We start from the raw sequence: 16,872 nt of genomic DNA on the forward strand, positions 1-16,872 counted from the left end.
AACCATCCTATTCAGACAAGCCTTCCCTGGCATCGCATAATTGTCGCTTACTATCTGATGTTCTGTTGTTGGCTGTTTATCGATCCATTTCCTGTATTCCTATGTACTGTATATGTATTATCCTACTTGTGATTATGTATTTTCCCTGGATAATGATTAACCATCCATTATGAAGCCTTGCCCTCCCTCCAGTCCATCTGCCTTGGTCCAGGCCTCGGAGGTTGAGAGGAACTGCTGGACCTCTTACCCTTTCTCGTCACCACTCCCTTCTCCTTCTGTATCATGTCTTTTTTAGATTGTAAGCCTGAGGGCAGGGAACCGTCTAACTAAAAAGATTGCATGTACAGCGCTGTGTAAATTTACAGCGCTTCATAAATAAAGGTTAATAATAATAATAATAATAATAAAAAACAAAATTACTAAGGTGGGAATGCCAGCCGAAATAAGTGAGTTTTTAGATCTTTTTTAAAAGAAAGTAACGATGCAGAGGAACGAAGCTGTACAGGAAGCTTGTTCCACAAAGTGGGGGCAAAGATAGTAAAGGCCCTCTGTGAGGTCGTTACAAAGCGAGACTTAGGGACCTCCAACAGGTTGGCACCAGATGTTCTGAGTGTGCGGGGCGGACTATATGGGGAGAGGCGGTCCTCCAAGTACCCTGGACCCAAGCCATTTAGGGCTTTATAGGTCAACACCAACACCTTGTATTGAGCTCGTAGGGGAATAGGCAGCCAGTGGAGATCTTTTAATATAGGTGTTATATGGTCTGCCCTGGACCTACCAGTGACCAATCTGGCTGCCATATTTTGAACCAATTGTAGCTTCCGAGTGTGGTACAAGGGTTGCCCCATGTAGAGCTCATTGCAGAAATCCAATCGAGAGGTTACCAAAGCATGTACAACAGTTTCAAGGTCCCCCCGGCTGAGGTAGGGACACAGCTGGCGTATCAGCCGAAGCTGATAACAAGCACTCCTGACCACTGCATCCACCTGAGAAGTCAGCTGGAGCGACGAGTCAAGGAGCACTCCCAGACTGCGCACCGAGTCCTTCAAGGGGAGCGTGACCCCATTCAGGACCGGATGACAAATCTCACCACCCGGAGCAGGGGAACCTATCACCAGTACTTCCGTTTTCCCTGGATTCACACTGAGTTTGTTTTCCCTCATCCAGCCCATTACTGACGCCAGACAGGCATCTAGAGGAGAGATACCAGCCTTAGTTACTGCATCAGTCGGAGACACAGAGAAAACTATTTGGGTGTCATCAGCGTACTGATAACACCGCGCCCCGTGTCTCCGGATGATCTCACCCAGCGGTTTCATGTAGATGTTAAATAGCATAGGAGACAGAATCGCTCCTTGAGGGACACCAGATGTAAGGGCCCTCTTGTCGGAGCGACAGTCTCCCAGCTCCACCATCTGGAATCTGCCCGAGAGGTAGGACCGGAACCACTGCAAAGCAGTGCCCCCGATACCCAACTCCCCCAGGCGTTCCAGAAGGATACCATGGTCAATGGTATCGAAAGCCGCTGAGATGTCCAGAAGCACCAACAGGGACACGCTTCCCCTGTCCATGCTCAGACGGAGGTCATCAACTAAGGCGACCATGGCAGTCTCAACTCCATAGCCCGCCCGGAAGCCAGTTTGAAATGGGTCTAGAAAATCGGTGTCATCCAGGATCGATTGAAGCTGGAAAGCGACTGCTCTCTCGATCACCTTCCCCAAAAAAGGTAGCAGCGAGATGGGCCGATAGTTATTATAAAGCAGGGGGTCTAGGGAGGGCTTTTTGAGCAGGGGTTTAACCACTGCTACTTTCAATTTTGATGGAAACTGGCCCTCTCCTAGAGATGTGTTAACAATGCGGTGTAACAAAGTAGACACCGCATTTCCCGCATAAAATTTGTTTTATTTATATACCGCTATTCCAAAGATCATAGCGGTGAACAGCAAGTAAGCTAATTAGCAAGTAAGCTAATTTGCCCCCAACAGTCTGGGTACTCATTTTAGCGACCTCAGAAGGATGCAAGCCTGAGTCGAGCTTGGGCCCTTTTGCTGGTCTTGAACTCGCAACCTTGTGGTTTTGAGTGAATGGCTGCAGTACAGGCATTTAACCACTGCGCCACCAGGGTTATAGGTAATAACCAACACCTTGTATTGCGCTTGGAAGCGAATGGGCAGCCAATGGAGGTCTTTCAATACAGGAGTTATATGACTGGCCCTGGAGCATCCAGTGATCAGTCTAGCAGCCATGTTCTGCACCAATTGTAGCTTCCGAGTTTGGTACAAGGGTTGCCCCATGCAGAGCGTGTTACGAGAGGTTACCAGAGCATGTGCCATGCTTTCAAGGTCAGCCCGGCCCAGGTAAGGATGCAGCTGGCGAATCAGCCGAAGCTGAAAACAGGTGCTCCTGACCGTTGCATCCACCTGTGATGTGAGGTGGAGCGACAAGTCCATGAGCACCCCCAGGCTGCGAACAGAGTCCTTCACAGGGAGCGTGACCCCATTCAGGACAGGTAGAACAAGTTCCTTCCCCAGACCAGGAGAACCTATCACCAGTACTTCCATTTTCTCTGGATTCAAACTGAGTCTGTTTTCCCTCATCCAGCCCATTACTGACTCCAAGCAGGCATTTAGAGGAGAGATGCCATCCTTAGTCACTGCATCAGTCGGAGACACAGAGAAGACTATTTGGGTGTCATCAGCGTACTGATAACACAGCGCCCCGTATCTCCGGATGATCTCTCCCAGTGGCTTCATGTAAATGTTGAATAGCATGGGGGACAAAATCGCTCCTTGAGGGACCCCAGATGTAAGGGCCCTCTTGTCGGAGCGACAGTCCCCCAGCTCCACCATCTGGAATCTACCCGAGAGGTAGGAACGGAACCACTGCAAAGCAGTGCCCCCGATACCCAACTCCCTCAGGCGATCCAGAAGGATATCATGGTCGATAGTATCGAAGGCCGCTGAGATGTCCAAGAGCACTAACAGGGACACGCTACCCCTGTCCATGCCCAGACGGAGGTCATCGACTAAGGCGACCATGGCCGTCTCAACTCCATAGCCTGCCCGGAAGCCAGTTTGAAATGGCTTAATATATTAATGTATTATTAAGATTTAAAATGGAAGAGCTAAGTCTGTAATGACATTTTTCAAGCTTTTAATTTTTTTTAAAAAAACTTTTTCCATGTCAATCACACTGAGACCAATGATGAATGGTCAACATAATGTGTTAGATAAGGGGTGGGCAACTGTGCAGGGCATGAAAGCTATTTTTCCTCTCTGTGCCCAGCTTGCTGGCTGCACTAGTAAATTCTGATGCAGCTAAGATTAGAACTCTAGCCTTCCAGTTCACCATAGAAATTCACTGGATGACCCTGGACAAGTCACATGCTCTCAGCTTCAACTGCAACTCCTAGGTGTTCCTTCATGGTAGAAGGGGGGGGTGGATGACCCCTGGAAATCCCTTTGAATGCTACGCTTTATCCATGGCAGAATTCCTGCCATTGCACCCCACTCGCCCCTTCTTCTCTTTTGTGAGGGTCACACTCTCTCAGCCTCAGAGGCAGGGCATAGCCAACTCTCTCTCTGCACCGCTCCCATGGTGATGCTAAGGTCATGTAATAATAATAATTGGCAAGGAGAGTGCACACTCTCTCAGCCTCAGAGGCAGGGCATGACAAACCTCTCTCTCCAGCTCTCTCAAGGTGATGCTAAGGCAAACCTACTTTTATTTTGCATTTTATTTTTTATATATATTTATTTGGCAAGGAGAGTTCAAAATATCTATGAATAAGAGAATGTGATGTATCCAAAAAGGGGGTTGGATGAGATGACCCTTGGAATCCCAAGTTCCAATGCTAGGATTTCACTCTTCTTCTCTTCTGTGAGAATTTGAATGGCAGAGCATGGCATAAAGGGCAGAAGGTCTTATTATCCACCACCAACACACAAAATGCCTCCCCTTTTGTTCTCTTTTGTTTTTCAAAGCAAAGCTGTGAGTGAGCAAAGATGGGGGGGGGGAATCACCCTAACAAAGGAAATAGCCTCTGGTAAAACCCAGGATGAATGGTAGCTTTTCTTATGCAAAATACCCAAATCCTGGCTGTCGAATTGTCAGCTGAAAGTCTTGTCTCTTCACTTCATTTGGAAATGATTAAAAATCAAAATTCTTACTCATTGATCGAGAAGTGCTCAGAATTTCTTCTCTCTAAAATGCTTTCGAAATTTTTGAATTAGACATATTTCTACTAATTTTCGAATTTTGGAGAATATTCTTTACATCACTACTTGTGACCCTCCATCAGGACAGGACATTGGAGCAGAGGTGTAAATTGTACAGGATTGAAGTGAGATATTCTAAAAGGCCAATGGAGTGCATGCATTTATGAAACAAAAATAAAAAAAATCTGTATCTCCTGCAGTTAGAAGAATTGTACGGCATTTTCCCCACTCCATCCATACATCCACATTCAAGGACTATTTTCACAAGGGAGGACCTACAAGAGTCTAGCCATTTAAAGGAATCTGGAAGCCTAGTTCAATCTGCATTGTGAGCAAACTGAGCAACCCGATTACTGTTAGCCTGAGATGGAAAATGAAATCAGGGAGAATTTTAAAGTAAAATAGTTGTGCTATTGTGTGGCAGGTTGGATAAATGGAATAGACCAGAGATGAGCCAACCCTGGCACCCAGGATTTGGCTAAAACTGTAGTCTCCTTCCACTCTTACAAACAAGCCTCCTGTTCAGTCCTAGAGTGGTTCTGGGATTCCAGGACCAAAGGTAAGTAGTCTTTGGTCTGCTCTTCAGGATCTATTATAAGCAAATCATTAAAAATGATTACCTTTCAATTCAATGCTATTTTATGGCCTTTATCATTAAACTGTTTGGAAAGGAAATTAAAAAATATATAACAGAAGGAAGAAAGAATTGACAGATCATGGAGTCTCTACCCCTAAAAAGTGGAGGTGGAGAGAAGGATACAATATATCCTCAGAAAAGGGGGACAATGAATACATATATAATATTTTCTGGAAAAGTTATCAAATTCTGGGGCAGGGAGCTTTGAGCAGTAAGAGAATCTTCTTGATTCAAAGGATATAGTCATAAATATTACAGATGAAATATCTTGATTATACTGAACAACATTTTTGTACAAACTTTGTACAAGTTGTAGTGGCACAATCTCAATTTCTTTCTCATGACAAGAAAGGAGTTAAGGTAAAGACTAAAACAAATCCATGCAATTTTGTTTTGCATGTGTGCATATGTTTGCCTGATGTTTCTTCACAAAATGATTTGTTTACCAATATACTTTTTCAAAGCCCTTAAAAATTAATAATTCTACATAGAACCATGGAAAAAATACACGAGTGGCATTACTTTAAAACATCTAGTTAATTATTAATTTTTGAAGTATTATCTCTATTTTAATGGATATTCTTCTCAATTTTTGAAGTATTATCTCTATTTTAATGGATATTCTTCTCATTTAATAATTGTTAAAATGACATATATTGTGTAGTCTCATAACAGTTCATTTGAAAAAATGTACACCAGCAGTTTTTATTATTTCATTATTATTATTATTATTATTATTATTATTATTAAGGATTTATTATGACTGGTAGTGAGAGAAGTAGGTATGGGGATATGGAGGTAGCTTAGAATCTAATTAATAAAAAATATGATCATGTCATCTCAATTTACAAAGTTTATTGAATTGGCTAAAAAAAATAGTACAAACTGTTGGTTGTTATTTTTAAAGCCCTACATGGCTTGAGTCCAGGTCACCTATAGGATCATCCTCTCCTTTATAATCCACCCCATATACTCAAGCCCTCTGGTGATCTCTACTTCAGTCAGCCAAACCTAGGCTGACTGTTGTGCACAGGACATTTTCTTCAGCCACCCTCTGATTATGGAATGACCTGATGGAAGAGATTTGTCAGTTGGAGATGCTGTCTGTGTTTAAAACAGCAGTAAATACCAGTCTCATCTGGCAATTTTGTCCAAATTAATTTGAAATTATGAATTTTAAAATATTTATTGACAGACTTTAATATGTATTGGTTTTATATAATAATTAATTAATTTGTTTTATTTATATACCGCTATTCCAAAGATCATAGCGGTGAACAGCAAGTAAGCTAATTAGCAAGTAAGCTAATTTGCCCCCAACAGTCTGGGTACTCATTTTAGCGACCTCGGAAGGATGCAAGCCTGCGTCGAGCTTAGAGTATATACTCATGTATAAATCTAGAAGTTCTAGTCAAAAATTTGGCCTAAAAATGAGTCAACTTATCTAAGGGTCAATGTATGTATTATACTTTAACTCTTATTTAAAAAGGAATCATCTCCTGGTGAAAGTCAAGAATGTACTCTGTCCTGGAAGCATCAATCCTTCTATAATTTCTTACACATCCAACCATTAGTGTGAGCACAAAGTTATGCCTGCTGGAATTTTGTAAGTTCTTTAGCATTGTTTCCTTTGCTTCATCCTTTAGATCCTTTGTTACATGCCCCTAAGTTTTACCCTCGACTTATCCATGGGTCATATAAGAATCCATAATTTTGGCCCCCAAACCTGCCCTCAATTTATACATGAGGTTCACATAGTCAAGTATATACGGTATATTCTTAACTTATATTATGTGTTATGTTCTTGTTTAAGAAATCATCACCATCATCATCATCCAAGATATCTCTGGCTGTTTTCCAGTGAACTGTAAAGGGATGTCCAGAGCAGGACCTTCTATCCCTGCCCTTCATGAAACTGGTATCTTTTCTTTGTGCCCTCTGGAGATGATCAAGTGTGCTGAGTGTGCACCTGCTCTTCTTCCACCTTTGAGTAGTTTTTCGTCTAAGCCAGTGGTCCCCAAAATGTGACCATTAAACGATTTTGGACTTCAGCTCCCAGAAGCCTCAGCTATGTTGGGCAATAGTCTGGGATTCTGGGAGCTGAAGTCCAAAATCTCTTAGAGGGCACAATTTGGGGACCAATTATCTAAGCAGTCAGATCAGTTTATTTTACATTTCAATCACAAAATGGTATAGAACATTTTTCTCATAAAATAGATTTGTTGAGACAATGTTTATTCCAACTGCTTCTGTTGCTAACTAACCAACCAGCCAAGAAAGAAAGAAATCTGTACATGCTAGGTGGCTGAAAAATGGACACCAAGTTTACAACTGTTCAGGCAACACTGTTACAATACATCTACCATGTAAGTCTAGGTCAGTGTGACTACTGCAAGAAAAATAGGATTTTAAAATGTCTTATGTGCTAGAAAAATAGTTGATTCAGAAGTGAATGAATATATATATCTTTTCAACAAGATATAGTACAAGATTCAAATCATGCAAAATGACCGGATCAAACACTACGTTCTGTACATAACAGTAACAACTGGATATTGCAACACTTTTTCTACTTTCACTAGTTTTCAAACAGCCAATAATCTGGATATCTTTGCAAATAAGACAACAAGACAAAAATGCAAGGTGAAAAAAGAAAATTAAATGCAACATGAAAGAAAAAAATTTCAGATCGAAAGCTTATAATACACATCTTTATCACAACTACCATATCTAAACTTCTTATTGGTCACAATAAGTGAGGAAGGACTGAACAGGTAATGAACAAAAATTTTCAGGGTTTTCCAGTGTTCTGTCAAAGATGTTGATCACAAAATCACAGTTCACAACTCTGGCCCTTCAAAACATATTCATAATAAGGTGGTACACAACATTTCAAAAGATGTGGTACACATCTTCCAAGCAGTTCTTTCACCCGTTTTGTCAATGTGATTACATATAGGTATTGACTGAATATCACCACATCTTATAATAGCAAATTCAAATGATGCATGCTAACAGATATGTAGTCTAAATGAAACCATCAAAATGGAAGAGGAAGGAATTACCATGCTTGAGAAAATAGCAAGGTATGCAGAGAAACATCTGAATGAAGACTGACAGAAAGAAAAATTGAAAATGGAAAGAGGGGAGGGGATGTGTCTTGCATGGAGGAAATAGCTGGTTGCAACAATGAAGCCTTTAAAAGTCGGAGGAGGAAACACTGCAGTGTTTTGTTGGAGGTTCCACTTCCTGATCACTAAATTCATCCCATAGCTACAATCGTACAGAGAATTCCAACAAGGGAATCTCAGATATTTTATAGGAGACATCATCTTTTTATTGGCAAGATTACTTTTTCAAGAAAATGAAAAATTCCCATTTTATATACTGAATGTGTTATTTGTAGTTAACAAGCAGACAAAACCCAAAGTTAGAATTTTAAAGGGTGCATTGACTTCCAGCACAAAACAGTTTTTGCACTGTCTAGTAGACCAAGGACTGTTTGAATACAATTCCTCATGTCGCTATTTTATTTCCTACAGCAGTAACACATGTTGCAAGTACATTACCTGTGTACTCCAAATGAAATCCAGCAGCTGACACACTAATATCTGACTGAAAGTTGAGGTACAGATTGTTGGACGTACTGTTGAGAAGTGGAGGTATTGTAGTTCCTATGGAAATGAAGATTACAAATTGTTATATCAGGATTGCAAGTAACACACCATTTTTTTATTGTAGGATTTTTGTCTGTGCACATGCACTTAATGGGGTCCCATGTTTGCATCTTCTGTGCAAGAAGCAGGTGTACATTCTAAGCCCTCTTCTTGTGGAATGATTGGCCACCTGGGTATTCAGCTAACCATGCTGTGCACTGGGACCAACCTCAGAGGTCCAATCAGCCTGGCTTGATCATTTCTACTGGTGGGATTTATTGATACAGATTTGGAAGCTGAGAGCCCCGTTTCTATTTTGTTTCTTTATATGCATTTTGAGCCCTCCTAGGCAACTTTGACCATTGCCATCACCAATTTCTAATTCACTCTCCCTGTCTTCAGTGCCCATTGTGTTGACAGAGGTTAGCAACTAGTTGATGAGATTGGGAAGAAATTTTACGCACAGTCTCATATCTGTGGGATGAGGATGAAGAGAAGCTTTGTTTTTCTTATAGTAATATTGTTGACTACACTATTTCACTTCCATGAATACACCCATTTCTTACTCTTAAATATAGCAAAACATACAATAGCAAAATATCTCAGTATTCCAAGTGGAACATTGTACCTATTCCCATGCATACAAGTATAAACAACATACCAAATTATTTCACTAATGTATTTCTTAAAAAGATCAATAAATGATGAGCATCAATGTGAGCACATAAAGGATGTAAATGTATACATGTTAAAATCTATTGTAACTTTATTACATTATGGTACAATAAGAACTGTAAGCCCTATGTATCCATGAATTCAAGTGTCCACAGTTTGGAAATATTTTTATTTAATAATAATCAGAATAGTAAAAAAAGAAAATATTTTTAAAATAGATAAATTCCAAAAAGCAAATCTTGTTTTTGATATTTTTTGCAATGACACCATCTTAGTGTCATCATATATAATGGGATTTGAGCATCCAAGATTTTGGTATCCATGTGGAGGGGTGATGCCTTGGAACCAAGCCTCAGCAGAAAACAGGGGCTCACTGTAAAGTACAACACTATCTATTCCCATACAGAGTACTATCTCCTCCCTCGTCAGGGGAATTATGACACCAGGCTTCTTTATTCTGTAATTTCTCAATTTTTTTCCAGGTTATATACTTTTGAAGACCTATTTGTCTACCTCATTTCTTCTCTGTGTTTCTCTCTACAGTATATATTTTTTGCTTTTAAAGTTTAGTATTGGTAAATAGAACACTCCCTGCTTGACATGATATTCCTTAGTGTAAATATAATACACACAACACAGCACTCATAATCACCACCACCACCATTACAACGGGATATATATTTAGCTCTTACAACACACAGGGTGTGAAGTGGCAAATGGTAATAAAATCTGTTTCAGTGTAGACATTAATTTCTAGTTGCATGAGACATACAGTTTGAGCCACCAACTTATTCTGAATTTGAGAAACTCCATATACTAAACAAATATGATTCAAAATAGTTTATAATTATATCGTCAGAAGTGGCACAGGTAGATTGTTCATCCTAATGTGGAGTATTAGAAATGTACTCATTTAAAAAAAAAAGATTCACCTGAATAGCTTCCAAGCCTTGGAGCATTGTTATCAGCACCATCATAAAAATCCAAAGAGTCCCAGTTATGCTCTGTTGCAAAGCTTATAACTTGTACCTGTAAAGAGAAAATTAAATGCAAAATTACAGAAAAAAATATGTATTACCCTTGCTTGGCATTGAGCCTCTGGAAAAGAGTATGTATTAGAAATTTCATCTAGTTTAAGTATATCTAATTAAGTGCTGATTTCATAAAATATTTCTCATTTTTGCATGTGGAACCTTAAGTTATTTCTGCAAACATTTCTCCAAGCTAATGAAGTTTGTTCCAGTTTTGTGTTTTTGTAGTGCTATATTTATCAGTGTGACATCATTTTTAAACTACTTTATATTGTTTTAATATTGCATTAAATGTACTTTAATGTTAACTACTTAAATATTTTACTGTGTTTTAAGAACAAGTTTTGTACATAAATGAATAATACTTGAATTATCAAAAAGTGACACGTGGTTGTATAGAGTTAAAAAATAACAAAAACAAACAAACAAATAGCAAAACAACAGCTTCAAAGAATTCAAGTCTGAAAAAACAGAGACACATATGAGGAACACTGCATTTCACAAAACGAATGGCAGGATAATCATAGTTGTAGAGATGGTATTCTCCTCTCCACCTCACTTTCACCCTTGGATGCATGCAATTATTTCAAATTATCAAGTGCACTGCCTGATAAACAATATACATATTGACTCTAAATCATGGATGTCCAACCTATAGCACAGTTATTACATACAAGAAAATGATAGATATTTCCCACTGGTGTGTAAAAAGACAAGGCCTTTCGTTTACTATAACGTGTTCCTTTGCTTCAGTATACTTCAGCTAAATCCATACAAAGAAATACAGAATGGATCTGCTTTAGTACCATTAAGGGGTTATTATCTAATACTTGAAAAATCCTTAAATACTTCATGGAAGAGCAAAGCGCCCAAATTACTGGCAGAAACTTCATTTACACACTCTTGTATCACAACAAAACAATTAATTAATTGTATGTTTTCTCTTTCAAGTGAACTAATTCACTATTTTTCTTCTACTTTGCTTTTGCACTCAGCTGCAAATTATGTCAACTAGGGATCTGTATCTTCGTATTCTTCATCTTGCAGGTTAGAGCAAATAATTCCTGCTGCAGAATAACCCAAAGAGTTCTGTGCAGTTCCTAGTTCTCTCATTTTCCATTTTTTGTATTTTATTTATTTATTTAGAATATTTATACCCTGCTCTTCAGCCACAAAGGCTTTCAGAGCAGTTTACAGACTGCCAATTTAACAGTTCCCTGCCCTCAGGCTTACCATCTAAAAAGACATGACACAAAGGGAGAAGGTAATGGCAGTGGGGAAGGGGATCAAATCCAGCAGATATTGCTGGTTCTTCCCTTCCTCCAAGATCAGGGTGGTGGCAGTTGAAATGGAGGGAGCCTCCTCCATCTGCCTCTGAGGCAAGGCATGGTACAGCTGTACCTAACTTTTTATCTGTCTGCAAGGCCAAGGTGGTAGCAGTTAAGATGGAAGGAGAGCTTTCAGTGGTTAATTTCTCTGGTTCATTTTCCTCCTTCACTACGGCCCGATTTAGACGGGCCTTTGTGGTGCCCTCATCACGTGCTAGGGGCTGGCCAAGGGCGCACTGCCCATACGTGCCTCACCACTAACACATGACAAGGGCATCAAAATGGCGGCACCCTGTACACACAGGCGCCGCCATTTTGACATGATGGACATCTAGCGTCTGCATGTCCCGACGTCATTGTGACGCCACGAGTGCACCATTTGCACACTGCTGCATCAAAATCGTTCTTTTGGGTTCTTTTGCTCTACGGGTGTCATGGCCAGCCAAGAGCAGGTCTCGGAGGATGAGGAGGAGGATGGGGCTCCTCCTGTGCAAGAGGTAATTGAAGCTACACCAGGTGCTAATTCTGCTCCAGTGCAAGAGTTAATTGAGGCTGCACCAGGTGTTAATCCTGCTCTGCCAGAGCCCAGCCCTGATCTCCCAGCCCCAGAGGAGGAGGCTCAGCCAGGTCCTAGTGCTGGTGGGATTCCTCTGGTGATACAGCAGCCTAGTGGTGACTCTGGGGAGGAACCAGACTTGAAGGTTCCCTCCTTCAGGCAGAGCAGGGCTGAAAGTGCTGGCAGACGCAGATCCCAGAGAATTGCTGCAAGGCAATTAGCTAACCAGCCTCACCTGGTATGGGGGAGGGCATCCCCTATTTAGGAAGCAGAGAGATGCTGGCTCAATGCTAGAGTTTATCGCATGATCCTTTGGTGTGATTGCTACTGGCACTGGCTTCATGTATCCTGACTCCTAGTTGCCTTGACTGGACTCTTGTTACCTTCTGGCTGCCCTGACCCTGGACTGGACTGACTATGGTGATCTCTGTGTTTCTGATGTTGGCTTTTGGCTTGTTCTCTCTCTCACTCCTGGAAAGGTTTGTGGACTATTTCAGCTGCTTGCTTTGCTAATTACCATCCTTATTAGCTGTGTTTGTGTGTGCTGGCTGCAGTCCAGCACAACGGGAAAGCCCCGCAGCCTGGAGACTGTGGCTTCCCTGCAAAGCAAACCAGGGCACTGGGAGACTGGCCTTTTTGGGCAGTCTGTATCCCAGCTATATGTCTTGCATATGTCTCTTTTGAGTCTTAGCTCAGCTGAAAGTTATTTAGATACATCAGAAATATCCATCATGGTATCTTTATACACTGTGAATTTTCCCTCCTCATTGGAACGTTTGAAATTGTGCCTTTAATATTTTACTTTTAAGAAACTCCCATCTCTCATTATCCTCTTTCTCTGTTAGTATACCTGACAATGGCATTGCTGCCAGTATTTTCGCAAGTTTACTGAAATCAGCTTTCTTAAAGTCTAGAATGTGTGTCTGACTGTGCTTGGCTTCCCCTTTCCACTGTATAACAAACTCCAGGAGAACATAGGCCTGTTACAGACTGCCAAAATAAAGCTGCTTCAGGTCTCTTTGGAGGTATGCTGTTTAAATGATGCATGCAACCTAAGAATCCGGAAGCTGCACCAAAGCTGCACTTCAGTGCTTAGGAATGGAGTGTGGCTTTGGCGCAACCTCTGGACTCTTAGGACCCATGCATCATTTAAATAGCATACCTCTGAAGAGACCCAAAGCAGCTTTATTTTGGCAGTCTGTAACAGGCCATAATCTCTCCTACCTAAGGATCCTGTCACTTCAACCCCATTAACCAGATCATCACTGCTGGTTAGGATCAGATCTAAAATAGTTGTACCTTAATTGCATCTTCCACTTCCTAGACAATAAAATTGTCTGCAAGGCAAGTGAGGAATTTGTTGGACATTAATTTTTTTGGCAAAGTTTAACTCCCAACAAATATCAGGAATCTGAAATCCCCAATTACTACTACATTTCTTCTTTCTGAATGTGTGGTCATCTGTTCCAGATAGGCATCATCTAAGTCCTTAGTTTAGCTTGGAGGTCTATAGTAGGTCCCAATCATCACAACCCTGTGGTTTCCCTCCCTCCCACCAACCCACCTTAATTTTTTCTTAGATATTCTCAACTTAGCTTCTAGGATTTAAGTCAAGCATCTGTTCATAGATGTACACATCCATAAGGTAAAATGCTACTCTACCTCCACTCCTATTTGGTCTATTTCTCAGAAATAGATTATATCACTATGTGATTACATTTGAATTGTGCGACTCATCCCACCAGGTTTCAATGCTGCCTATTATATCATATTTGCTTTCCTGTGCCAGGAGTTCAAGTTTATTCTGTTTATTTCCCATGCTGTGTGCATTAGTATAGCAACATCTAAGACCATGGGCCATTCCCCCTATCTGCCTTTTAAAGGATTTCCCCCCTCCAACTGTTGGATTCTTGTGCTTTTTGCCTCATTCCCTGTACAACATTTGTGCTATTATCTTGATGAATATTTCTCAACAGAACTTTGTCTCCCAGTTAATTCTTTCAGAAAGAATGATATAACTAGTCCTATTGTGGCACCCCTTAATTTGTTTGTTAAGCTGTTATGGCTTGTTAGATCTCTTCATGCCTTTGGCAATCCTAGAAATGGCAGCCTATGGTGATATATGAAGACAAATATATGCATATCTTTCTTACTTGAATTCCAGCTCCTTCTGGCACTGTGATCTTCCATACACAATTCAGATTGTTATCATAAGGCTCAGGATAGCCAGGAGACAGTATGGTTCCCTTCCGCTTAGTTAAAATTCCTCCACAGGGCACTGGTTGCAAATACATAAAATAAGGAGATATTTCCCATTACATTATGAACCAGGACAAAGAATGGCTATCATATAAATTATATAAATAAAGACAGGATTGATCACAATTATTTTATTATATGATCTTAAAATTCAGAATGACAAGGGGCTAGTGGAGAAAAATCAACAGCATTTGTCATTTTAGCTTCTTTTTCTTTCTTTTTTTCAATGGAAACAAATTAAAATCATACACTAAATACCATTCAGATGAAAAATAGTAAAATCAATTTAAAATAAGCTGGCTTTATGTTTTCTATATTGTAAACAGTAAATATTTTCTATATTGCAAACAGTGCATGTCAAGACCCTATGCTGTAGAGTTAATTACAGTTTGTGTGTGTGTGTGTGTGCACGTGTATATATATATATACACACACACACACACACACAAAATTTGGTGGACAATTTTTGTATACATCAAATAAATAGAACAAAATATAAATAGGACTGTAAAGTATGATGGAGAGAATAATTTTGGGTAAAGAAGGGCTTGTATCCTTCCAAGTAACCTTCTTATGTGCTTTAAGTCCAACCAGATCATTACACAATCAGAAACAACAGATTGGGTCAGCCTTTGCATTAGGCAGAATGAGGAAGCTGCCTAATGAGTCATGACAGGCACCAAATTGTTAGCTATTTAATGCATTGGTATTTTATTTTGGCTACAGGGTGGGTTTTCCCCCCTACCCTTCATATCAAATAACTTGACTACCTTTAGTTACTGTGGACCTTAACTTTAGTGGAAATGAGATGCTATCTTTTACTCCACCTCGATTAGCCAAATGCCTTTGGCTCCATGGGAAATAGAGATGCCAAAGGCCACAGACTTGAATTTCCACAAGGAGTGGCTCCTGCTCTTCAGCTAGTAGGAGAATTCAGCTTTTTGAAGTTTTTCATGCCAGCAAAATAAGACTTTGCATCCAGCCTCATGACAGTAATAATAAACATAAATAGAATGAATTCTGATGGGTACTTCACAGATATTTGATGCTAAACATGAATGATACTTGTGGTCAAGAAACTAGACATTCTAATACAATCACATTAGACTGCCATCTACATACAGATATTCTGCTGGTATTTTAATGGCTCAGAGAAATGATTGATGAGAAGTTTTATCAGTACCATTAGCAGCCAATACATCACTCCCGTGAAACAACATTATCAAGTCCTTGAGCTTGTTTCATTAGATACAAATATGAGGACTTGGAGAATAAGTAGAAAAGGAAAGTTATCTCAGTAATGAATACAGGAGCTATGTTTTGTAGTGCATATAACTGATAGAATCTGTCAGGGACTACATGAATAAACTAAAGGTCAGTGTCACTTAAACAGTTTAAATAATTACTGGTAAAAGCATGAGCAGACACAATGACTGATAGCTGATATCTGCAAGGAAACACAGAGGCATTTACTAGAGAGTCACAGCAATTTTAAATGGTCATGTCTAGCATTTCAATTATTAACCCGATTTGTTCAGTGGTGTTTTATGCTCATGTATATTTATATAGTAAATTATAAGATGAGTGTGCACTAATAAAGAACAAAGAATGCTTTTTGGTTTATAAACCTTCCTTAAGACTAAAACACCTTGCATTATTTATTTTTATTTTATTGATTCAATTTATAAGCTGTCCACTGTTCCCTGGACAGTATATAATATTTTTTTAATAGTGGCAAAATTAAAATCCCCATTACATAAAACAGAGTTATATTATAAAACAAAGAAGAGGTATAAAATGAAGGCAAATCACAGAGAGCAGGAAAGACTATAGATAATTGGAACAGGAAGAAAACAGAACAATAACATCACCAGCATAGTGCTAAATAATATAGATGCTAATAATGCTAATAATAATAATAATAATAATAATAATAATAATAATAATAAATATTTATAAGGCTTGGAAATATAAAAAAGACCCATGCCAGCATTCTCTTAAGATGCCAGCCACAGATGCTGGTGAAACGTCAGGAATAAACTCTTCCAGACCATGGCAGCATAACCCCAAACCCCCACAAAACACTATTTAAAAAAGATCCCTGAACTGTGCCAAAAGAAAATTGGCTAGAATCGTGTTGTTTCTTATATCTGTTTATGCTCCCAGGTAGACATTTGTATTGGATGAGGAATGCTCCCCATTTGTTTAAGGTTTCATAAAGAGATGTGTGTGTTTGCAGTGTCATTGTGCAGGCAGATAGACATGCATATTTGGTGTCACATTTGGCGTGCATTCAGTTGTTGAAGTCTCCAATTCAATACAAAGGTTGTGTAACAGAATCCACATGTAACTCCACATGCAGAGGTTTATACTATTCAGTTTAAATGTAGGGTCTTGGCCTTTAAATATTGTGTAATTCTGGTATTTCAAACAGGCAGTCATTGATACGCAGCTTGGAGAGGATTATTATTATTATTATTATTATTATTATTATTATTATTATTATTATTATT

General features: G+C 39.6%; 1 protein-coding gene across 6 annotated transcripts in view; it reads right to left on the bottom strand.

Moving 5' to 3' along the window:
- The window catches only part of LOC121928362 (CUB and sushi domain-containing protein 3), an 810,382-nt gene that overhangs the window by 76,656 nt on the left and 716,854 nt on the right, over positions 1–16,872 (bottom strand). For all 6 annotated transcript variants that reach the window (XR_006103494.1, XM_042462948.1, XM_042462947.1 and 3 more), the window contains 3 exons: positions 14,254–14,378; positions 10,118–10,214; positions 8,424–8,528 (listed from right to left, as the gene is read on the bottom strand). Coding sequence is in view for 5 of the 6 variants with exons in the window: in XM_042462948.1 (XP_042318882.1) it covers positions 8,424–8,528; positions 10,118–10,214; positions 14,254–14,378 (327 nt within the window). In the remaining variant the exon portion in view is untranslated. The remainder of the gene's footprint in view (positions 1–8,423; positions 8,529–10,117; positions 10,215–14,253; positions 14,379–16,872) is intronic.

This window comes from Sceloporus undulatus, chromosome 4 (assembly GCF_019175285.1).
Source record: "Sceloporus undulatus isolate JIND9_A2432 ecotype Alabama chromosome 4, SceUnd_v1.1, whole genome shotgun sequence".
Taxonomy (NCBI): Eukaryota; Metazoa; Chordata; class Lepidosauria; order Squamata; family Phrynosomatidae; genus Sceloporus; species Sceloporus undulatus.